This window comes from Pogona vitticeps, chromosome ZW-PAR (assembly GCF_051106095.1).
Source record: "Pogona vitticeps strain Pit_001003342236 chromosome ZW-PAR, PviZW2.1, whole genome shotgun sequence".
NCBI lineage: Eukaryota > Metazoa > Chordata > Lepidosauria > Squamata > Agamidae > Pogona > Pogona vitticeps.
Window position 1 is genome coordinate 3,885,962 of NC_135800.1, and position 23,981 is coordinate 3,909,942.

Here is a 23,981-nt window from a genome sequence, read left to right on the forward strand (position 1 = left end):
CCTCACAAACTAGATGATAACAAGGCCATGGGAAGGAGTGGAGATTTCCACTCCCACCCCAAAGCGGTCGTGGGAGTTCACAGAACCACCGGGGAGCGGCCTCTTAAAAATGGCAGAAAGCCACCAAGTGGAGTGACAAAGTGGATAAGAGCTTCTTTCTTCTGATGAGAACAAATCAACTTAATTAGCAATTACCAGCCATTTCTGTCCTAAGGAGGCATAAGGGGCCGTATGTGTGTGTGTGTGTGTGTGTGTGTGTGTGTGTGTGTGTGTGTGTGTGTAATAGAGTGTTCAGCTTTTTAACAACACAGATCCCAAACTGTTCATCTGCATGTGGAACAAAGGTGCCTTTTAAGCCCCCAGATATTTTGGGGGAAGCAATCTCTTGTAAGTGTGCTTCAAATTATAATGTGTGGGATGTCCAGAGGAATATTGACTCGAGCTGAAACCTGCTGAGTTAGTTTCTCCCTTGTATTTGCATATATTTCCTTTTTGGAGACATGTTTAGATTATGCGCACTCATAATGTGCCAAGGTTCGGAATCTGTGCCCCTCTTATGTGGAAAGGGTGATAAAAATGCCTTACAAACTTATATGGAAGCATTTGGGGAGGGTTAAATCCTGCCTGCTGATGAATTAGACTCACCTTTTTCATGGGTCAAGGTTTTGAATTGATCTGATGAACTGGTTTAAAGTGTGGGGGGGACGACAATGGATGTTGTAGTCCCTCTGGAGAGAGCTCTAGATCAGGAAGAGCAGCGAAAGGGGAAGTATGTAGAAATCCACTTCCGGATTTGAAAAAATGGAGCGTGAGATGGTTGTGGGAGGAATTGCAGGAGGTAGAATTCAACTTTTCTAGTTGAAGAAGAAGGAACATCCATTCTTCAACTCTTCGGCTCCACTTGGCCTGTCCTTAAGAATAAACTGAAGACCTGGCTCTTCCGGCAGGCCTTCCCTCGCTTGACATTACTTAATTTCTTCCCCTGGTTTTTTTTCCATCTTGGATTAGGTTGGCTTGTGTTTTGTTTTTAATTGGTGTTTTTAATTTTATTGCTTTTTTTTTCTTTTGCACTGTAAACTGCCCAGAGCAGATTCATCTAGATGGGCGGTCTAAAAGCCAAATAAATAAATAAATAAATAAAGAAAGAAAGAAAGAAAGAAAGAAAGAAAGAAAGAAAGAAATAAATAAATAAATAAATAAATAAATAAATAAATAAATAAATAAATAAATAAATAAATAAATAAATAAATAAATAAATAAATAAATAAATAAATAAATAAATAAATAAATATCCTGGCAGTGAGGGCATCAACTAGAAGAAAAGAACTCTTTCTCTTGGGAGACAAAATCTCCAGGTTATAGCCTGTGCCTCTATGAAAGCCACGTGATTGCTCTGTGTTGGTCTCCACCAATGGTCCTTGATTTTTATGGAGGCACCTTCCTCTGCTGAGCATTTCCTGCCTGCTTTTTTTCTCTCCTTTTCCTTCTCTTTCCCCTTTTTTATCCTTCTCCCCTTTCCCTTTCCACGATTCTTCCTTTTTGGGCGGTGGTGGAATATGCAAGAGCTTGGAAATAACGCGCTGGAATTAAGAGATGTATTGGTAACATGTTACAGGGGGAGGGGGGGTTATCGTTAATGAGAGGTAACTTGTCTAACGTCTTGACCCGAATGCTTATGTTTTGAGTATGGGCAACACTGACTTGTTGCATATAAAAAGTTACTTTCAAATTTTTTATAAAGTTTCAAGGCTAACACCTGAACTTAAGAATGAATGAAGATACCGTGTTGGCAACTGATTGATTTTTAAATAGCTTTAACAAGGTGTTAAGTTTTAAATAGAGCAGCAGCTAACATGTTGCTATTTACAATCCTGTTTCCAAGCTCTAGGGTGGGGGCGGTGGCGCAAGGAAACCTGTGTTGTTTGCCAGCTCCCTGTTATTCAGCTACTTAACTCTTTCATTTCCAGGTTCTTCAGGTTCTTTTAACCTCCCTAATTCTGGGGACATGTTCATGAACATGCAAAGTCTGAATGGGGATTCTTACCAGGGGTCCCAAGTCGGAGCCAATGTGCAATCACAGGTAGGAGACAAACGCCCCTCCCAATTAGGGCCTCGTTAGCAGTGTATGGTCTGGGCTTTATTTACAAAAGAAAGAAAGGCAAACAAACAAAAAAAACACACAATCCAACCACAAAATTAACTTTTGGCCCTAGAAAAAACATGTCCCGTGCCTTTGGGCAGAATTGGGCGGACCTATTGGTTATGAAAACCTGACCGATATAGCGCTATGCCGCTGGAGTGGTGTAACGCTAAAGCTCTGCTCCGAGCATGGAATCTTACCAGTATAAAAAGCTGAGTCTGTTCCTTCCCCTTGACGTTCCCTTATGTTCCCCTCAATTCGAAACATATCAAGCTTTGTGAATGCAGTTCGGCTCTGGCTTGAGCTCATGGCGTTGGGTTGGGTATGTTGTTTGGCTGTCAGATCTATCTCTTTTAATGTATCCGGACATCTTTTCTTTTCTGTTGCTTTTCCTTCTTCGTTTATGAAACCTCTAATGGTTAAATAGTTTAATTTCCAAAATATACGGAGGATACCCATGATATACGTATATCATTCCATACCAGTGTGTATTTGTGCACGTGTGGTGTGTACCTTCATAGCGAGCTTTTTTGGTCTTCATATAATCATCTTGTTAGAGTTGAGAAACACCCCCCCCCCCCCAATGGTTGCTTTCTGGAGCAAGAGACAGACATATCTGCTGAAACATAGCCAACTGTCTGAACATTGGCTTGCTTTTCTAGTAATGTCTAACTAACGTACCTATTTGTGTATGCGCATCTGTTTTGAAGTTCTGGTGGACATCCAGATGATCTCCATAGCTATGTCCCCGAGGAGAAACAGAATGAAGGTAGCTGTCTATTGATCCATATCAGGAAATCAGTGATAAAGTTCCAAAAGAGCAGGCCTTTCGCGAGGCCTACAAGACTTAATTGCTCATTCAAGATCACGTCATCCCCTGCAAATCCTTAGCCTTTCAAGAGAGAGAGAGTTTTCATCAAAATACTGTCACTAGGAAAATCCGTTTCCCCTCTTAGCCACTCTGAGGACCGCAAGTGAGTTCGGAGGAAACAGAGAAGCCCAAGGGGGATGCATCATCTGTCATCATCCCAAAGTAACCGAGAGATCCCGGTGTTTCAGTCCCAGAAGCCCTAGTTCCATCCACCTCTCTTTCCTTTGTTTTCTTTCTTAGGAATACATTTGTATATTGTGATTGACTGTATGTGGATAGATTGTGTTTGAATGATGAAGTTATCATTCCTGTGTCCACCTTTTACAGGTGGATACCCTGCGTCATGTTATCAATCAGACGGGAGGATACAGTGATGGCTTGGGTGGAAATTCACTGTACAGTCCACATAATTTAAACGTAAGTATCATTATGGCAGGGGAAAAGTGCTTGGCGGACATGAAGGAAGCAAGTTCTGGGTTAGAGATAGAATCATTACACTTGAGCTTCAGGGATGTGGAATGCATAGCTCTCCCCATTGGCTATGTATAACTTGTTGGAAACAGGCATGTGAATCTTCTTTTTGCTATCTATCTATCTAATCTATCTATCTATCTATCTATCTATCTATCTATCTATCTATCTATCTATCTATCTATCTATCTATCTATCTATCTATCTATCTATCTATCTATCTATCTATCTATCTATCTATCTATCTATCTATCTATCTATCTATCTATCTATCTATCTATCTATCTATCTATCTATCTATCGATCCAGCCATCCATCCATCCATCCATCCATCCATCCATCCATCCATCCATCCATCCATCCATCCATCCATCCATCCATCCATCCATCCATCCATCCATCCATCCCAGTCAAACCCATGACTTTGGGAGGTGGTCACTGCTCCAAATCTGGAGGCCTTCAACAGAAAATTGGACCATCCTCTGTCAAATCTGCTTTGCCTTGGATTCCTGCCTTGAGCAGGTGGGGTTGGACTGGATGGCCTTCGAGGCCCTTGTCAGCTCATTCATTCTATGATCTGACGAGAAACCAGAGTACTTTTGTTTACGCTGGAACGGGAACCTAAGAGAGTTAGGGAACATTTTACGGAGTAGCTCTTGAGTTAATGGGGAAAGTCCTCCACCCTTCCAGTTTTTCTCAGTGTCCAGCCTGGCCTTTAAAAAAATAAATGCCTCTAGGACAACAAGGGCAAGCGAAATTCCCAAGCAACGCTGGAACGGGTTGGGTCCGGTCGGCTTAATAAGCACCTGGGAAAGGTTGCCTCCGCCTCGTTTCTCTCACCCCAGGGGGGTCAACCCGACCTTCACATTCGGAGATAATGAATGCCCTGTCGCGGCTTCCTGGAAAGCCTTCGTGTTCCGGCCGCCAAGTTATTTGTCCTTGTTATTGATCAACAGAGACGAAGTGACTGTGGATCAAGCCGAGTCGCGGGCTTATGGGTGGCACCGTCAGGCCGTGCTTATTAATCATTTCGTGCAGCAATTTTAATCTGGCGCTAGATGAAAAGTGCTCTCTGGTCAGCCCCTATTAATGCCCTTTTTTTTTACAGCTCATGGACGAACTCTCTCCATACCACTTGCTGGGGGGGGGTGGAGGTGAAGGGAGTCCTATTTATGGTCTTCCAGGGCTACTGCGGTGGACCTCTGTGGGTGGAGAACGTAGGACTAGATGTCCTTCTCTGATCCTATCAGCTTCTGTTTTTGTTCTGTGGTTTCTTCTTGACCGTTACTGGCGTGACCATTCATTGGATCGCTCCGTGGTTTAAGCCTCTGGCTGCGGAACCGGAGGTACAGAGTTCGATTCCCCCGGGCTGGGCCTCCTTGAGAGGGGCTGGACTTGATGATCCATAAGGGTCCGTTCGAGCTCTGCCGTTCTACGAGTATTATTCCAGGAGGATAACAATGCTTGTGGTCCGAATCCAAATGTTTAGCATAACAAATCATAGTTTAAGAAGCGGAACGTGCAGAGGAGTTGAGTCACTCGATCCATACTGATTCTGTGCGCCTACTTTGATCGGGGAGCACTGCAAGAACTTTTCAACCCATGTCTTGCAGCGGAAAACAGCCATAAAGATCTCATCAGCCTCCTCTGGCAGGTTTTCTCCTGTTTTTTAGGATCCAACATGCCTCCAGATTTCATTTACGTCAGTGGATGAACAAAAAGAGGCTGGGGTTGATTCGGTTGTCCGGGGGAAGCCTGGATATAAGGGAACCCTGTATACTACCTGGGGACATGGTGGCGCTGCGGGTTAAACCGCAGAAGCCTCTGTCCTGCAAGGTCAGAAGACCCGCTGTCGTAAGATCAAATCCACGCGACGGAGAGAGCTCCCATCGCTTGTCCCAGCTCCTGCCAACCTACCCGTTCGAAAGCATGCAAAATGCGAGTCAATAAATAGGTACCACCATGGTGGAAAGGTAAACGGCATTCTGTGTCTAGTCGCGCTGGCCACGTGACCACGGAAACGGTCTTCAGACAAAACGCTGGCTCTACGCTTGGAAAGGGGGATGAGCACTGCGCCCTAGAGTTGGACACGACTGGACTCAATGTCAAGGGGAACCTTTACCTATATACTACATACAAAGGGGTGGAACAAAGACCACGAGGATCGGGAATTCCTTGGCTTGAAGGGGATTGACGTTTCAGAGGTTTCTGGACCGTGGACTGCCCACGTTTCCTGTTGTCAGATGGCTAGGGCTGATGGCCCCAGTTATCTAAAAACCAATGCACAGTAGTTCATATTTTGCGCCCCTCTGTCGTTCCTGGAGCCCCCACGTGCCAAGCAAACCTGGTGGTGGTTTCTCCAGCTGTGGTGCACAGCTGCGCAGCAAGGTGTGGTAGAAGCGTGGCCAAGCAGAATGGAGCCTGCTGAAAGGAGCATGGCTCAGAAGAGGTGGGAAAGGAAAATATTCAGAGACCTCCCCCCTCCAGTTTGGGGCTCCCTCCTTCTTTCATTCTTCCCCTTTGCCACCAGAGTAAATATTAATGATTTAAAATGTGATGGAAGGCAAGGCATTCAGTTGAGAGGGAGGTGGGACTGGGGGAAGGGATGGAGGGAAGTCCCATTAAATACTCAGATCTCTCTTCCCCCCCCTTCCATTTGAAATGTCAAACGGTTCTTTTTTGGGGCTTTATAAATAACTCATAATAACCCACAACAATCCATATAAAAAGCCTTTTAGTCACATTTCTCCCTTTTTCATTTAAGTGTTTTGAAATGCTTCAGAGAATTTGCGATATCCTTATCAACATGATAAAATATGAAACTCTGATTGCCTGCAGCATTTTACAGACATGAATTCCATCTTCACTGATGAGGTCTGATAAGGCACTGTTATATTATACAGTGCATAATCTCAAACCACCAGAGTAAGGATTAATTTATTTGGGGTGGGGTGGGGGAGAAAGAGGGGGGGAAGAGAGAAAGAGAGAGAGAGAGAGAAGAAATGCTAAGTGACAGTCTCTCCCCCAGCTGCCAAGCTCAGTAAAAATATTGTACATTTGTTGTTTATAAATTTGGATAAAGGGAGAATGATGTTTACTTCAGATGGAATATCTTTAGACTCATATCTGCAGCAGGTTTCTCCCTTCTCTTAAGCAGATTTCCATTCCTCTTGGGTTCTGGCCACGAGGAAGGATAATAATAATAATTAAAAAATGAAAATTTAAACATCCAGAAAGAATCAAGTGATAACAAGAGGTGCGTTAAACCATGCACCCGATGTACCTATGTGGTTTGTTTGTCCCCCCCCCCCATTTTATCAGTTTTCGACCCAAAGAAAACAACACAGCGACCAAACCCAACTCATATATCAACTTAAAAAGAAGAAACGAAGCCACCGTTATAGTCTCTCTCTCTCTCTGCCCCACCCTAGCCTCGGGACTAGCTTTCACTTTTATTTTTCGTTAGATGTCATACCGTCCCCCCCTTTCTCTCCAGAAATAGATGGATTCGTCTCCAGTGGTGTACCCTTTCCCATTCTGGAACACGTCTCCCCCAAAATGATTTCCATATTTTCTTTAAAATCGTTAATGTTCAACGTTCCTTTTCTAATCTCGGCCCAATGTGTTTGCATCGGCCATAGGGGCTTCAAAACCGAACCCTCTTTGGGGTTCTTCCCCCTCCTCAAAATAATAATAATAATAATAATACCAGGTTTGGTTTCTTGAGAAATATAAACATTTTAAACCTTCCATGTACATGGAAGCACAGCCCCACCAGGAGGCTGATGATTCATCTTGTGTTGGAGGGAGGTTTATATTTAAGTTTATATTTATATTTAGAAGACTCGTTTCTCTCCCCACCCCCTTGTGATTTTGGGGGACAGGGAAGCCTCGAAGGGCTTGGGCATTGCCAAACGATAATCCTCTTTCACCATGGCTTGGGAAGATCAAGTGGGATCCCTTCCTTTATCTGCGGGCACTGCTCTTTTATGTGCATCTACTGCCATTTTGAGCAACCGGGGTGTGTGGGGTATCATTGATAAAGGCGAATGACGTTCCAAATGTCGCTGGATCTGGAGAACAGGAGACGTATCCACGTCTTGGCCTGTGTTTTTGATTATTCCCCCCCCCCCCCAAGTTGGATGAGATGTCGGGGAGAGGAGAAACACTCTTGTTTGGGGGAAATAATCTCTAACAAAGGCTATCATGCACCAGGAGCGCCTCAGAGTTAGGCCGGCTTGTTCGGGCAAGCCCTGGCGTCCGTCACTTCCACTCAGCGTTCCCCCCGACTCGCACGGCCCCGCGCCTCCCTCTTCTTGACTGACATCAAAATATGGAGCGACAAGCTGTCTGCCAGAGCCGAAATCGGATCAGACGTTGATTCCAGCGATTGCCTCGATGGACTGAGACATAAGGCGAATTTGTTTCCGAGCGCCGCTTTTGCTGATCCTGGCTTAATGGGGTTGGGGGGGGAGGCCGCAGCGGCCAGAGACAGGCAGCACAGCGTCCCCAAATCTCGGTGGGAGTAAGCGATGGGGGGGGCTGAGGAGGGAGGGATTCTGTTTACGGGTAATTGGAAAATAGATCGGAATCAGGTGCTGGATACGTCTCCTCCTGCTCTTGTGGCTTTTGCTCAAAGATTATTGCGGTCGGAAGGAAGCGCAGGGCGCGTCTCCATGGGCCACCTAAACAGCTCTGACATGTGCCCAGAAGGAAGACTTTTTAAAATGAAATTAAGATCCAACCATGTTAGAGTTTCTCTTCTCTCCCCTTCCCTTCCTTACACTGCCTGCCTTCCCTTTCGAGAGAGCCCCGTTGCCTCGAAAAGCCTTCGGCCACCAGTGGAGGCAAGGGTCTTGTCAAATCTGGCCCTGGGCAGAGGCCCCTTTGCTTGGACTCTAGAATGAAAGCAGGGGGGCTAGGGAGGGAGGAAAGAAAGAAGGAAGGATCTGTTGGTAGCAAGAAGGAAGGATCTGATCAAGGAAGAAAGGACCTAATGACGGACGGACGGAAGGAAGGAAGGAAGGAAGGAAGGAAGGAAGGAAGGAAGGAAGGATCGATCTGATGATGGAGGGAAAGAAGGAAGGATCTGATGCTGGAAGGAAAGAAAGAAGGATCTGATGAAGAAAGGATCTGATGGTGGATGGAGGGAGGGAAGGAAGGGTCTGATGATGAAAGGAAGGAAGGATCTGATAATGAAGTGAGGGAAGGAAGAAAGGATCTGATGATGGAGGGAAGGAAGGATCTGATGAAAGAAGGAAGTATCTGATGATGGACAGAAGGTAGGTAGGCAGGCAAGCAACTGCTTTTTATGGAGAGGAAGATGATGGGTCCAGGTTACCTCCAGGAGGCTTTACGTGACTGATGACCAGATACTGGGGAACATGACTCAACTATGTTCTCTTATTTCCTACCGTGGGAGAAAGAATGCTATGCAGGTCCAGGAGGACCGTTCTCATGCCCTTACAGTCTTTTGCAAAGCATATTAGTTTATTGACCATGTAGAATTTTATTTTTCTCTAGTTCTGCTGCGGGTATGTTTTCTTCTTTTGATGGAGGGAAGGGATGTGTCTGGTTTAGTTGGAACTTGCCTTTATCTTGACAAAATGGGATGAGTGTGACAAGACTTTACAAGCAGGCCGTTTTAGTTGGGCTAAACGTGGACATAATTAAAACAAATATTTAAAATTGTAGTGGAAAAACTGTATGGTCCCAGAATTCCCCCAGAAGAAGGGGTGATGGTAAACCACTTGTCTGTATTCAGTACCGCGAAAATCCTGGAAAGGGTTGCTATAAGTCAGAATTACGTATTCTTAGGGTTGCCAGAAGTTGGAGGGGACGTGACGGCTTGGATCCAGGCTCTTTGAAGGATTGTAACACCCCTTATGAGTCTTCTCAGCCTCTAGGATCTTCTGAGGAGGTCCATCTCTCGGTTCCACCACCTTCCCAAGCTTGGTGAGGACACGAGACAGGGCCTTCTCAGTGGTGGCTCCCAGGCTTTTGAATGAGCTGCCCCCGAGAAGCCAGGTTGTCCCCCTCCCTCTTGTCTTTCCATCATCAGGCAAAGGCCTTCCTCTTCAGGCAGGCCTTCAAGCACTAAGTTATCTGCTGTTCTTGAACTCACAGGTTTTAAAAAGGTTTTTCAATCATTTTTATACTTGATTTTTTTAAAATCTTGGTGATTGTTTAATTGTTTTTTTAAAGTGATGTTTATATAATGTATTTAAATTTCTTATCCTAGCTGTTGTGAGCCGCCTTGGGTCCCTAGGGGGAAAAAGGTGGCCAATGAATCAATGAAATCTCCCATTTTCTTATCTCTCTCTCTCTCTCTCTCTCTCTCTCTCTTTCTTCTTTCAGTCAAACGGAGGCTGGCAAGATGCAACTACTCCATCTTCGGTGACCTCCCCCACAGAAGGCCCGGGAAGCGTGCACTCGGATACCTCTAACTAACCTCCTCAACAACCTTTTTGTTGTTGTTGTTCACCTGAACCTGAGAAGTTTTCATGTCAGGTGTTCAGAATCCCAGATGGAAAACAAAACCAGAAAGGATTTCTATGTGTCTCTCCCTCTGTCACTCGATCCTTCCTTCCTTCCTTCCTTCCTTCCTTCCTTCCTTCCTTCCTTCCTTCCTTCCTTCCTTCCTTCCTTCCTTCCTTCCTTCCTTCCTTCCTTCCTTCCTTCCTTCCTTCCTTCCTTCCTTCCTTCCTTCCTTCCTTCCTTCCTTCCTTCCTTCCGTTTATCCATCATCAGCTCCTTCCTTCCTCCTTCCCTCTCTCTTTCTCTATCTGTCTTTCTCTTTTTTGGTAACCAGCCACTGATGGCTTTACTGTAAACCCTTGTCGTACCTGAGAGCTCGATAAATCTGTTTTAGGTATGTGTGTGAGTGTATGGGTATGGATTTTTTATATTAAATTTAAAAGGAGTATCTTAATCATTCTTATACATCCTTAAATGTCACCAAGATGCACACATGCACACAAAGTTAAGGAGGAAAAACAATGACAGCAGCAACAACCAAGCACTTTATCCAGCTAGGCCAAGATTTAGCATCGTTTGTTACCCCTGTGCATAGTTTAGGAAGAAATAAGTTATTATCCACCAGATTTGCAAAGAGGGCCGGCCAGTTTCTGGCTTCTTGGCCTTAAGGGTAAATAGGGGCTCGTTTTTTAAAAAAAATAACCTCGAGGAACAAAATGAGGCCAGAGAGCTATGCTCTCCCAAAAAATGGGCCTTCTGTTCAAGTTTGAAGGGGATTTCAGGCACCGATTCTGTCTTTCATTCTTCTTTTCATTTCTCTAAGTGAGTGGATTGAGGTTTTGCTCAGATCATCTTATATAGATGACGATCACATTTGATTTAAAGGATGCCATGATTTGTTATGGGTTTCTACCAATTAAGCAAAAATGCATGGGACCCTGAGATGGATTGTTTCCTTCCTTCCTTCCCTTCCCTTCCATCTTTTTAACCATTGTTAATCTAACAATGTGCAAAGCCTCTCTCCCTCTGCTGGTTGTCGTCAGGCACAGATGATCCATCCGAGGCGGAGACGTTTGCAGTTCCACCTTGGCCAGAAGCCACCTCCCATTGGGTTTTTACAGTACCAGCCAGGTGCCGAGCATACCCACGCCAGGGTTGGGCTGCCCGTTTTTGGCAGCAGTAAGAAGGCCCCATTGGCACCGTTCTCTGGACTGTTGTACATAGTGTAGCAAAAGAGTATTTATACATCTCACCAATCAAAACACAGCTTTATTACCTCATGCGAACTCATACGAACCAATAGAGAAACATGTTCTTTAGCTTAGAGTGCTCACTACTACCTCTAAAACCAGCCCTTCCCAACACGGGGCTGTCCAGACATTGTGGATTACAAGCCCCAGCGCTGGAGGCTGGGGACTTTCGTTTTACAGGGGCAAGGAACACGCTGTGGGTTTTCATCCGAACTTCAGAATTGCTATCCAAGAGGCAGAACCTCTATTAGGCTTTGGGTTTTATCATCTTGGATAGCTTTTCTGGAGTTTGGATGTCAACTGGGAGCAGATTGACCTAAACTGAAGTCACCACAGAGCCTCGTCATCCCCAGACAGCACAGCCCACTGACTAGTAATGATGGGATGTGTAGTCTTAACAGATCTGGAGTGTGCCAGGTTGGGGAAGGCTGCTCTTAACAATATTCACGCTGTAGCTTGTCTTTTTCTCTCTCTCTCTCTCTCTTAATTTCTTTTCCCCTTCTTTATTTTTAGCATCTTTGTAATTAACACTTTGTTTTCCCTTCATCAAATGTAATGTACATTGTAATCTTTTAAATAATAACGATGAATAATAATAATAATTAAAAAAAACATTTTTAAAAATCCAGGTTGCGTTTGCAACTTTTGAGAAAAAAAATCTTTAAAAAAAAGAGGCTTTGCAGTGGAAAGATTTGAGTCTTTTGAGTTCAACGCGAAACAGTGAAACTGTTTGTAAATATAAAGAAACATTTTGAATGTTCTTCATCTTGTTACTCTACTAATTCACGCAGAATAAAAAGGAAAGAAAATTAAAACCAATAATGGATTGTAAAGGACACAGGTCTCAGTATTCAGTACTGTATATTTCACCCTGTATAATTGGGGGCTGGGGGGTGGGTGGGTGCCCTTTATCCTTTTCTTTTTCCTTTGTTATATTCTTCCCCCTCCTCTCTTTTATATTGTATGCGATTCTGAAGCTGATTGACTCAATGAAAAAAAATAATTTGTGACAGTGATTCTAATGTATTAAACCGTTTCGTGTTACTTTCTTAACTGGATTACACCTTGAATTGAAGAGTCTTCCTCGTGGTAGTTCTATGTAGTTTCAAACCATGAATAAACTTTTTGCTTTCATGAAACGAGATGTGGGTGGCATTTTCTCCCCTCAAATGGCTGGATGTCAAATGACGTGGCAGTCTGTGGAACTGGACAAGCCATTGAACAGTCCATTAAAGAAGGGGTCGGCAAGTTGCAGCCAACGAGCCAAATACGACCCTTTGATGCCTGAGAGCCAGGTTCTACTTCAGGTCTTTGTCTGCCACAGTAGTTACCGCATTTTTCGGTGTTTAAGACACCCCCATGTATAAGACGCCCCCATTTTTCTAATCCAAAATTAAGAAATCTAAGTGGGGCTTACTAAGTGTAGGGGGAAAGGGATCAAAGCGCTGCAGGATTGCTTTGATCCCTGCTTTCCTCTCCACTTGTTTTTGTTCTCTCCTCAGCTTACTTCCGTGTATAAGACGACCCTCAATTTTTAGTCCAAAGATTTTAGACAAAAGTATAGTCTTGTACACGGAAAAATACGGTATCTAAGGTGTGGAACCTATGTGAGGGGCAGCATTCAGCACTGTGGACAGATCCCAGTAAAAATGAAAAGCTGGAATGGAATTGCAACACCTCTGAAATTGGAGTCACCACCTACCACTTTCCAGGCTTTATTATGGGTTCTTATTTTGGGATTGCGTGTTCCTGAAGCAATATAGGAGGCTGCAGTCCTCACAACAGCTGCAGAGGAAATGTCTTCCCTTCCACATTTTTAGTGAGCCGTAGTAGCTTGAGATTTAGAGGCGGCTTGGTTTCAAATAGACGATGAAGACCCCTCCGGTTTCAATAAAAGACTTCCCCCCACAATTCAGACCATTAGCTCTACCAAAGGCCAATGGAAACAGCTATACCCGATTGCCGGTTTGGGTTACATCGACTGGCCTCAGCTGTGGATTCACCCCGTAATTTCTTGGGGGTGGATACCAAGGGTGACAATTTAACCATCAGCTCCAAAAAGAACTAAGCAAAAAGACACTTTTGCCTTTAAAATATTCTGTATGCCACTTTTGGTCCCTATTTTACGAGAAAGATGGGATATAAATAGAATTGTGTTTTTTGGGACTTTCGTTCAGGCTTAAGACTGGGCAGCCCTTGAAAAAAGCTCAACCGTTGGACATCTTAATGGCGGTGGGAGCCCTCGTGATGAACCTCAGATTTTACCACTACCCTCCTTTCTAGTAATCTAAGAACAGACCAGAAAAAGCAGAAGAAATGTTGCGATAGAATTATGTGTTTGGAACGGGCTGTCCAAGCTAACATTTGGGTCCAGTGTTGCATGCCCAAAATTAGTACCCACCGGACACCCTAAAGCCTTGTCTGCCCCATTCAACCTTTTTGATACCTCATCTTTTTCTTACTACACCTCTTGGTGTTTGCATTAACATTTATATAATCTGTCGTGGCCATCCGTTTCGTGGCTAAATATGGTTGATCGACATGGCACCTCTTGGTTGTGCAATCGGGCGCATGGCCAGGCGCACAGTTGAAACTTGGGCTCCTCTAAGTGACACAAGCTGTACATGAGCCTTACTAGAACTGTGGCTAATGCAATAATGATGATGATGGCACTAGAACTGCCGAGCTGGAAGGGACCCTATAGATCATCAGATCCAGCCCTTGTCAGGGAGGTCCAGTGGGGGGAATCGAACTCCCAACCCAGAGACCTAAACCATTGAGTTCTCCAGCAGTTCTAAGTTTAAAAACAGCGTCTCTGGACTTGTCTTTCCAGATTATGTCTGTCGTCCTTCCCTTTTTAATGAAATGTCTTTCTTTCTATCTCCATAAACTGCTAATTTTGAAATGCTTCTAATAAAAACCTAAAGGTCAGCCCCAGCTAATAGCCTATTTGAGCAGGAAATAGTATTTCAGGAAATCAGATTAACGGTGAAGCACATGCAGCCAACAGCCTTTTTGGTAAACATATAAATCCTATACGTTATTCCTTCCCCACCCCCCTTTCCTTCCGGTGGGAAAATAATGCCTCTTTTAATAAATAAATAAGAAGGAATGTGTGGTTACGTGTGTCATCATTCACCTTAGGTCTCCGGGGGAAACAGGAAAGCAATTGTGTTCATGTTGCGGTCTCTAGCACAAGCTCGGAGGTATGTAAGGTAACTGATCATTTGCATGTTTCAATTAACTTTGGGGTCAGTTTTCCTTATCAATGATCCTTGTTCGAAGTTGTTTTGCAAAGTGTCTGGAGGAGAGAGAAAGGAAAATCCAGGGAGGAGAAAAACGCACCCCAAACGCCAAATACATCCAATTAATCTTCGTCAGTGTCTAAAACCCACGCACATGCATTCATCACAACAACCTTTTTGATCACACGCAGGCAACGCTTGGCACCTTCCGCCGTCGGCCTTAAGAAAAGGGTGAAGCATCCTCTCTCTGTCTCTCTCTCTCTCCTGTGCTTCCTTCCGGCAGCGACTGTGGCTTTTTCGCCCAGTTTACTGTGAAGCACGCACTGGCCAATTAATAAATAAAATCCAGGCTGAGCTCGCAAGGGGGGGGAGCGCACTCCTTGGGAGCATCCAGTGCTTGTTGAAGAAATGTGGGGAGACAACCCACACTCGCTTAATGGATCTCTTGGCCTCCACGCAGACATGAGGCCTTACCTTCATGGATAATTCCGTCAAAACCTTGTTTTCGAAGGGAAAAGTGTGTCACTGGGAAGCGAGGGGCAGCGTAATGGAACACGCGCAAAGAGATGTCCTTCTTCGTCTCGATCTCGGCTCCCGTGGCCAGAGGCAAGACCTTGTCATCATGCGGACGAGATTCCGGGAAGTGCCACCGACAACCTTTTTTTGGGTCGCCCTCGGTGAGCGATTTCTGCCCGGGGGCGCTAATTAGGGACTGCCATGCACCCTTATGGGCATAGTGGTGGGAGGCCCGCCGTGGGAGCGATCCGTCTTGCCTCCTGCCCGTTGCTGGCAAATTGCCCCCGTCGTCATCATCACCGTAAAGAAGCCGTTCTCCTGGAAGTCCGGTCACACATCATGAAGGTTTACTGCAGGCCCTGGCATTTCACGAAGTCTCTCTCCGATGGCCGTGTGCTTCTCGCCAGGAGCTATGATGGGTGGCTGACTGGCGCATGCCCTAATTGAGCAATAACGGCTTACGTAAGGATCGGGTTGCTTGGTGGAAGCTGCCACACCGCCTGGGCCTTAATAAAAGCAAATCCTTTTGGCCTGCATAGGATATTCCATCGGTGCTCACTGACCTCAACCTGAGAATTTTTAAATGCCATCCTGGATTCCCTTGAGGTCAAATGTCTGAACGGAGGTGGTCCAAGACCTCTGCCTGTCCAAGACGAGCATGCCTACCCTCAGTGCTTGGTATAGCACCCAACATGGCAGAAAGTTTAGCAGCGGTACATAGGCAGCGTTGTGTTTCCTCTTGGTAGGACTCAAGTATTTTTCGGTGGGATCCAGGATTTCCATAGCAATTACGATTCCACCAATGTTGCAGGTAGCGAATGCGAATCACTCCTCCAGTTCCACGCTCCTCCTGTCCTTCTGCAACTGGGCATGACATCTTGAGCCAACCCTACTTGCCTTTGATTATCCCTCTGGGGCTTTTTGCCGTGTTAATATTAACTCTTGACCACTAATGTGGTCTCTTAATTCACTAACTCCCCACGCCAAAGACAAAACAATTTGCCAGAACCCAGCAAATGTTTAGACCCGCCTAAGTGCCTTGACATAACTCAGGCTGGTGAACAGCTCCAAATTAACTAGTCCCTGATCAAATTCCTAGTCCGGTGTTTAGCCACACGCAGCTGGTGCACTACTAGGAATTCAATCAGGGACTTGTTACTTGTTACCATTTGTTGTTCTTACTTTACTCTAAAGTGCTTAAGCAGATGTAAATATTTACTTGGATTCCGGCCATAACCCTAGAATGCTGTTGGAGCCTGCAAATAGTTTTATTGGGGAAAGTGGCTTTTTCTGTGTCTCGCGGTGAAACTTTAGAATGATTAGCAGGCCATAAGATTTAAAAAAATAGAGAGTGAGAAACATGGATCCATCGGAAATGAGGAAGGCCAATATGTTTTCCAGGTGGAAGATGAAAGCATTCATAATGTTGCCCTCCAGCACTTCATGAGAGCTTCGTACCTCCCCCAGTATCCCTCGCCCCCGTGAGAGAGATGTCTCACTCTGTTTATGGCAAGGATGTGAGACAGGCATCCCCTTAAATATTGTTGGTCTCCAATCACCTAATGCCGGTGGCTCCAATTTCAGGTTGTGTGTGATGTCAATCCAGACTTCACAAGAGTCATCCAAGAACCTGACGCCTGTCACCAAAATAGTTTCAGGACCTTGGAGAGCTCATTAAGCCACTCTTTATTGCAGTGGATCCCAACTTTGGGTCACTCCGGTGTTCTTGGACTCCAGTTCCCAGAAGCCTTCTCCACCCGCTGTGCTGGCCAGGGTTTCTGGGAGTTGCAGTCCAAGAACGCCTGCCTTACTCAAGGTTGGGAGCCACTGGCTTAGAAGAACAATGGTCATTGTTGGCTTCTCATGGAATCAACTGACCTAATGAGGTGGCTACATGGCCAGATTTGTAATGAAGAAAGCCCACATCCAAATGTCTCCTCGGTCACGAAATTAATTAATGTCGCTATCCCACAGCCTAAAACTTGAAAGGTGGTCCTACAGAGGAGGGGCGGGAACTGTTCCCCATCATCCTAGAGTGCACGTAATCATGGGCTCAAGGCACAGGAAGCCAGATTTCAGCTGAATATCAGGGGAAAAAAACTTCTTAACTGTTAGAGCAGTACGACAGTAGAACCTATGACCTTGGGAGGCGGTGAGCACTCTAACATTGGAGGCCTTCAGGAGAAAATTGGATGACTATCAGATCTGCTTTGATCTGGATACCTGTCTTGAGCAGGAGGTTAGACTCGATGGCCTTCTAGATCCCCTTCCATGACGCTAGGATCCTATAATGTACCTCGCAGGCTTGTTAAGAAAGTAAAATGGTGGGCTAAGGGTATTGATGAAACCATACACACCACCATGAATTCTCTGGGCGGGGGAAAAGAATAGAATAAAAACTAAAATGAGCAATGAGGTCTAAGAACGTGATGTAGGCTGGGCGGGCCCCAGATAATCAGATTACAGTATTTATAACCAAACTATATGTTATATTATTTTAAAAACAGCAGACTCCTTCAAAGGCCAGCCTATTTTATTTTATTTCATTAACTTTAATGTCCCTGTTCCATGGACTGTGAAGGAAAAGGAGCCGTTCGTTCTCACGAGATTTGATCTATCTCTGTGTTACACGGAGTTCTTAAGAATAAACCTAGCGAGCGATGTGTGGTGGGTGGGTTGTATTAGCCACCAAGGAGCTGTCAATGGCTCCCTATTCTTGCGTGGCATTACTGTGGTTTTTTTTTAGCCTAATGCAAAAGTGTGTTATGGAGAACCCCTGCCCATTAAATGGACCTACTCTGCATCACTGAGAAGAGGAACCCCACTTAAAGATCTACTGCAATTGCACAAATTATTCCTGCTTCATTCTTGAAGGCATCAAAACACTTCTTGATATTCAAGGATATTTTGGCACCTATGACCAAGTCTGAAAGACCTTTCCCCCCCCCTCTTTCTCCATAATGTCCTTGCCAGCTTCTATCATTCTCTTTCTCCACCTTCCATGTCCTCTCCATCACTTGCCATTTTTATTCTGCCATGATCCCAGACTTCTGGGCGCTGTAGTCCTATAAAGTACGGACGTCCCGTCGCTAGTTAACACACCTTCTCCTTCTCCATCTGTTTTGCCAAGGAATCTCAACCTCGAGCGTTTTGCAGTTCGATGCCTTGATTTCAGTAGCCCTTGAGCCAGCAAGAAGCATGCAACTTGGAGATACAAGGAGGAGGGAATGGTGGGCATAAGGACGCTGTCCGATTCAACATCAGGACCCCCATTAGCACTGTTGGGAAGCCGCTCGCTGTGGTTTCAAGCAGGAATCTTTGCTAACTCTCCATGAAGATCCCTAATATTTTCTGGTGATCTCTTTATCCAGACAAGAAGCCAAACAGGTCCTCCTTGAGGTTCTGAAAATCAGATGCGATCATGCGTGTGTTCCCAGTGGCTAAATATTCTCCTCCCCTTGTTCCACTTTCTTTTTAGTTGAGGAAACCTGAGTTTTGGGCGACATATTTCCAAAGAGAAACTTTTCTTCAAAAACAAAAACAAAACAGGACCCGCGCTCCCTTTCTTCTCGCCCCTGTGAAATCCCCAAGCCATCGGATGAAAAGTTTCTGAAGTTATGAGCCATTTGTAGCTGGTTTTCTTGCCTGCAGCAGCATCAGCAGGAGAAGACGGCACGGGGAGAGAGAAAAAAAAACAGAGGAAAGAACACCACGTTCAAGCATATCCAGTTGCTCCTAGGTGAGAAATCCCCAAATCTGTATCAAAGCCTATTTGATCATCAGCCTGTCGGTAGCGTAATAAAAAGGATTAATTTATTGGAAGCTGACAAAACCCTCCCTGGGTAACAAATTTAAGTGTGCCTGCTTTACATGGGCAATTAAAAGCAATTAATTTCAGGCGTCAGTTAGAGCTGGCTTTTGAGTATGTCTGTTTGGTCATTGGTGTGCTGGTCAGATCTTGCCAGTTTTTGCTTCTTACTCCCTTCCACTGAAATTGTTGAAAACCAAGAATTCTTTCGATCCAATTTTTATTTTATTCTTTCCTGGCGAAACCTGCGGGTTTGGATAAGTTGTCAACACGAAGTCAACGGTCTCGTGAAGCTATCTGAGCCAAATGCGGGCATCTCGGGGAACAGAGAGGACCATGTCGGGCATGTAGTTCAAGATGTGGAAGGAGCTAAGGATGAAAAAAATGGGGATCAGCCTAGTTTATCAAGGAACACGTGGATTCAAAGCTGGGTTTATCCATAGAAAGCCCTCTGAGCACCTGGAAGAATTGGCCGCTCCGAATTCTCCTGGATTCAAAATTTTAATTTCCTGGTTTTCCCTAACTGTGAAGGCATGTGCTAATTTTGTCCATTTCTTAGCACAGGGAAAGAATCGTAGAATAGAATCCAAGAATCATGGAGTTGGAAGGGGGCCTTTAAGGCCATCAAGTCCAACCCCTTGCTCAAGGCAGGAATCCGAGTCAAAATAGATCTGACAAACAGTGGTCCAATTTTTCTCCTGGATGCCTCCAGTGTCGGAGCGCTCGCCACACCTCCGAGGTCATGGATTCCGTTGTCGTACTGCTCTAACAGTTAAGAAGTTTTTTTCAGCCTAAATCTATAGCTTGAGCAAGTTATCATGTGTCCTGCACTCTGGGATGATCGAGAACAGATCCTGCTCCTCCTCTGCAGGACTGCCTTTCAAGGATTTGCAAAATGCTACCGTATCATCCCGTCAGTCTTCTTTTCTCAAGGCTAAACCTCGCCAGTTCTTTCATTTTTTTTCCCTCCTTGGGCTCAGTTTCCAGCCTCCTGATCCTCCTCGTTGCCCTTCTCTGAACTTCTTCCAGTATGCTGACATCCTTCTTAAAGTGTGGTGTCCGGAACTAACCAGTGCCGAATAGAAGGGGGACTAGTACCTCACGGGATTTGGAGACTATACAGTCGTGCCCTGCTTAATGATTACCCTGCATTACGATGAATCCGCTTCACAACAATGTTTTTGCGATCGCAAAATGATGTTTTAAATGGGTTTTTTTTTTAGTTTTTAGTTTTGCTTTGTGAAGATTGGTTCCCTGCTTTGGGAACCGATTCTTCGCATTACAACGATCAAAACAGCTGATTGTCGGGTTTTCAAAATGGCCGCCGGGTGCTCAAAATGGCTCGCCACTGTGCTTAGGGACAGATTCCTCGCTATACAGGCACCAAAAATGGCTGCCATATGGAGGATCTTCGCTGGACTGTGAGTTTTTAGCCCATTGGAACGCATTAACCGGGTTTTAATGCATTTCAATGGGTTTTTTATTTTCGCTTTACAACGTTTTCGCTCTACAGCGATTTCGCTGGAACGAATTGACGTCGTTAAGCGAGGCACCACTGTACTTCTGTTAATTCATCCTTAAATTGCAACTGACCTTTTTTTCACAGCAAAGGAACAACGACAGCAAAGCCCTCATCCATTCTTTGGTGCTGGTGCAAATTCCTCCTTCTCCACCTGCAAAAGTCTTTCCACTATCCTTAGTGTACATTGAGTCGGGGACAAGGAGGGGAAGCAATTGTAGGTGTCGGGACGTGGAAATACGAGCACAGTGCAATTGTGTGTTAGCACCTGCTCACGAACTGCCGAGGTGACCGAGGTACTGAATGTTGAAGTGGTGGATAAAATTAACATCCTGGAAATTCGTGCAGTAGACGTTTGGAGGACCTGAGAAATATGAGTCCTGAGGACTTTACACCTTGCTCACAACTCCTACTGCACAGATTGTGAGGATGTTAACTTCATCAACACAATCGAACATTTACCAGGTCTTAACACACACAATTGCCACTGCAGGAAGAAGAGATAGAGTTGAGTTTGGGGCTCGTGTGAGACGCAGGTTGAGGATGCGTTTGGGCAGGTCATCTGACGGGATTTGGGCACCTCATGAATTAACTCCGGCAACGTTCAGAATTGCTCTTGCACATATTTCCAAGAGGATTCTAGTCCTCATTGTTTTTTGATTTGCTCTGTGCTGTTTCGTTGCTGCTGCTAAAACAGCCCCATCCGGCCGCTTCCCCAAAACATCTGTGTAGCTCTCCGTGAGCCAGGAAGATCTTCTCCACAATGGATGATCACCCATTAATGCTATATATTAGGATGCTTAAAAAGTTGCCTCCTTTCCTCTGTCTCCCGATGAAGCTCGGCAACACGGGACCACGGATCATTAACTATGGAAATCCAAAATTTTATTAGCAATCAGCCCTATCTGAGCTGACGCCAATTAAACAAAAAAGATATCATTTATATATATCTCTCTCTTCTTTTTTTTCCGGTTTAAAAAAAAAGAAGGAAGGAAGGAAAGGGGGGGAAAAATAAAAGAGGCAGAGTTCAAGTTGTATTAAATGTGAAATGCAATTTTCCAGCACCGTTGATTTATTACTTGGTGCTGCATTGTTCAAAGAAGCATGTTATATATTTCAATAGAGAAATTATTGTTTATTCATTAATATTTTAAAACTTGCTTATTGCCGGTCTCGGCTCTCCTGTTGCAGAGCGAAACTTATGATTTAAAACATGAATTAATAAACACATTTGAAAGCGTTAGACAATACCGTAAGCGCGCATTTTTCATTTTACCAGGAGCATATTAAATTTTTATAATTCCGCCGGTGCAAGTGATATTCGCGCGCCCCCCCCCCTTTCTTTCCACCCTTCTCTGGATTGGGGGGGGGGGAGAGAAAAAGTACAGATTCTAAATGACTAATTTCAGGTAAAGATGAGGGAAGAGCCATAATGAATGCTGGGAGGGGAAAAGCAGTCATTGTATCGCCATAATATGGTGTTTATATGTTTGCACTTTCTATTATTCATACTTGGGAGGGTGTGTGTGTGTTTTGTGACCCAGCTTCTCTTGTTTCCAACATGTCATTTTAATGTCACTCTTTCCAAAGTTGGTTTACCACCCTTACTGTCCCAATGAAATGAAAACCGGGAGGTTAATTCGGCCCTAATAATACCACCCCCATGTCACCAATGTCAACGGTCTGGTCTGGTGGCCACTGGTGGCTACAATGCCCGGGAGGTGGTAAACCCACTTGGGGTTTGACTACGAACTTGACATGAGGGGCTGACCTCTATTCCTGATTAAGTGCAGACATTTCAACACCGGCTACAAAGTTCGGATGAAAACCCAGAAGAGAATTCCTCACACATGCAAAATGGGACTCTTTGGCCCTAGGCCAAAGAGAGGGGAGGTTCCCCACCCCTGTCTAACAAAGCCTAGGGCCAAACCCCTGCTAGTGAGAATAAAGAAAAGATGATTCCTCATGAAAAAGAGATGATTCCCAGCTGGCCTTAATTATCATCGTCAGAACTGCAGAGCTGGAAGAATCATAGAGGCCCTGTGGGGATTCGAACTCTCAACTTCTGGCTCCACAGCCAGAGACTTCAACCACTGAGCTCTCCAGCCATCTCCCCTTTTAGCTATGTGTTGTGTCGTCACTGGTTTTTACAGTGGTGCCTCGCTAGACAGTTGTTTCGCTAGACATTGACTTTTTGCGATGGCTATAGCGATTCGCAAAACAGTGATTCCTATGGGGGGATTTCGCTGGACAATGTTTGGTCCCTGCTTCGCAAACCGATTTTCGCTAGACGACGATTCTGACAGCTCCCTCCGGGCTCGCAAAACAGGTGTTTTCGGGACCTAAGCTTCACAAGACAGCGATTTAAACATCTGAACAGCGGTTCGCAAAGCGGCTTTCCTATGGTCGATCTTTGCTAGACAATGACGATTCTTCCCCATTGGGACGCATTAAACAGGTTTCAATGCATTCCGATGGGGAAATGCTTTTCGCTAGACGATGATTTCGCTAAACAGCGATTTCAGTGGAACGGATTATCATCGTCCAGCGAGGCACCACTGTACTTTGATTTTGTTGTTCCCAGATTTGAGGCAAGCTGAGGTTCAGGCGAATTCAGTTTAAAGCTGTTTGATAAGGTTGTTTCTCCAGGTTTTGTTAGGTGTGTCTTTTGCGGTGATTAGTAGATGCCTGGAGCGGAGATGAAATCCAGCAAACAAGGCAGGGGAGATTGGTTACAGGCTGTTGGCAAACCATGATAAAAATCACCCAGCAGCGGAACGTGAAGCCATTTCAAAGGGAAATTCTCTTTCTGAGACAGCCGAGCCCATGTTTTAGTAAGTTTCCAAGCCAATTCATAACATGCAAGTGGATGAGTTTCTGCATATATGGGCAGGAAATGTAATTAGATTTTTCTCTTTCTCCCTTTTTTTTGGGGGGGGGGGAAATATGTGTGTCTAGGTTTCATGTTTTATTTTATCGAGAAGGCCTTGCTTGTTTGTTTATTCGCCCCAAACAATTTCTCTTTGGGGAAAAATATAATATCCCGCAGCGTCGGAAATACATCAAAGTGAAATTTGCAGAATACAATCCAGGTTTTTTTTTAAGAGCTTGAGGAGGAAGGAGAAGCGAGGGGGAGAGGAGAAGCTAAGAAAATATATATTGTTTACATGGTTTGCTTCTTCTTCTTTTTTCCATAAGGTCTCCCGGTGGATTAATAAACTAAGTTTTCATCCGTGCATACCTGATCTTCCGCGCCATCAATAATATTGGCTTCAGCTTCTGAATCAAAGCAATACTGGGGATGAAGAGGGTGGGATGAAGGTCATGGGTCACAAGAGAAGTGTTCCCAGTGAGGAATACGCAAGGAAGCTGCTGGGCCGAATTTTTATGTGGGTTTTTGCCTGTCTACGCTGTCCTGCGATTAGACGGTCTTCTATGCTTACTTGCGTCCTACTTGGGTTATTGTAACGTGTTCTAGTTTGGAAACTTCAACCGGTATAAAATTCAGCAGCCAGGCTACTGACTGGGACAAGTTATAGGGGAAATGCAACATCCCAGTTACAGCAACTGGCTACCAGTCCGTTTCTGGGCCCAAATCAAAGCGCTGGTCATTGGCTATGAAGCCCTGTTGTTGACTGAAAGATTTTTGAAGAAACATCACTGTCATTGCCTACAAAGCTTTCT

The 23,981-nt window shown here is 44.8% G+C and overlaps 1 protein-coding gene across 5 annotated transcripts in view; it reads left to right on the forward strand.

The window, feature by feature from the left end:
- Window positions 1–12,348, forward strand: part of PBX3 (PBX homeobox 3) — a 181,209-nt gene extending 168,861 nt beyond the window's left edge. For 4 of the 5 annotated variants that reach the window (XM_072985035.2, XM_020800881.3, XM_020800879.3 and 1 more), the window contains exons 7-9: window positions 1,968–2,080; window positions 3,339–3,428; window positions 9,840–12,348. In XM_072985035.2, the coding sequence (XP_072841136.1) occupies window positions 1,968–2,080; window positions 3,339–3,428; window positions 9,840–9,932 (296 nt within the window). In that variant the 3' untranslated portion in view covers window positions 9,933–12,348. The remainder of the gene's footprint in view (window positions 1–1,967; window positions 2,081–3,338; window positions 3,429–9,839) is intronic. The other variant, XM_020800882.3, reaches the window with a different exon arrangement.
- Window positions 12,349–23,981: the final 11,633 nt, after the last annotated feature.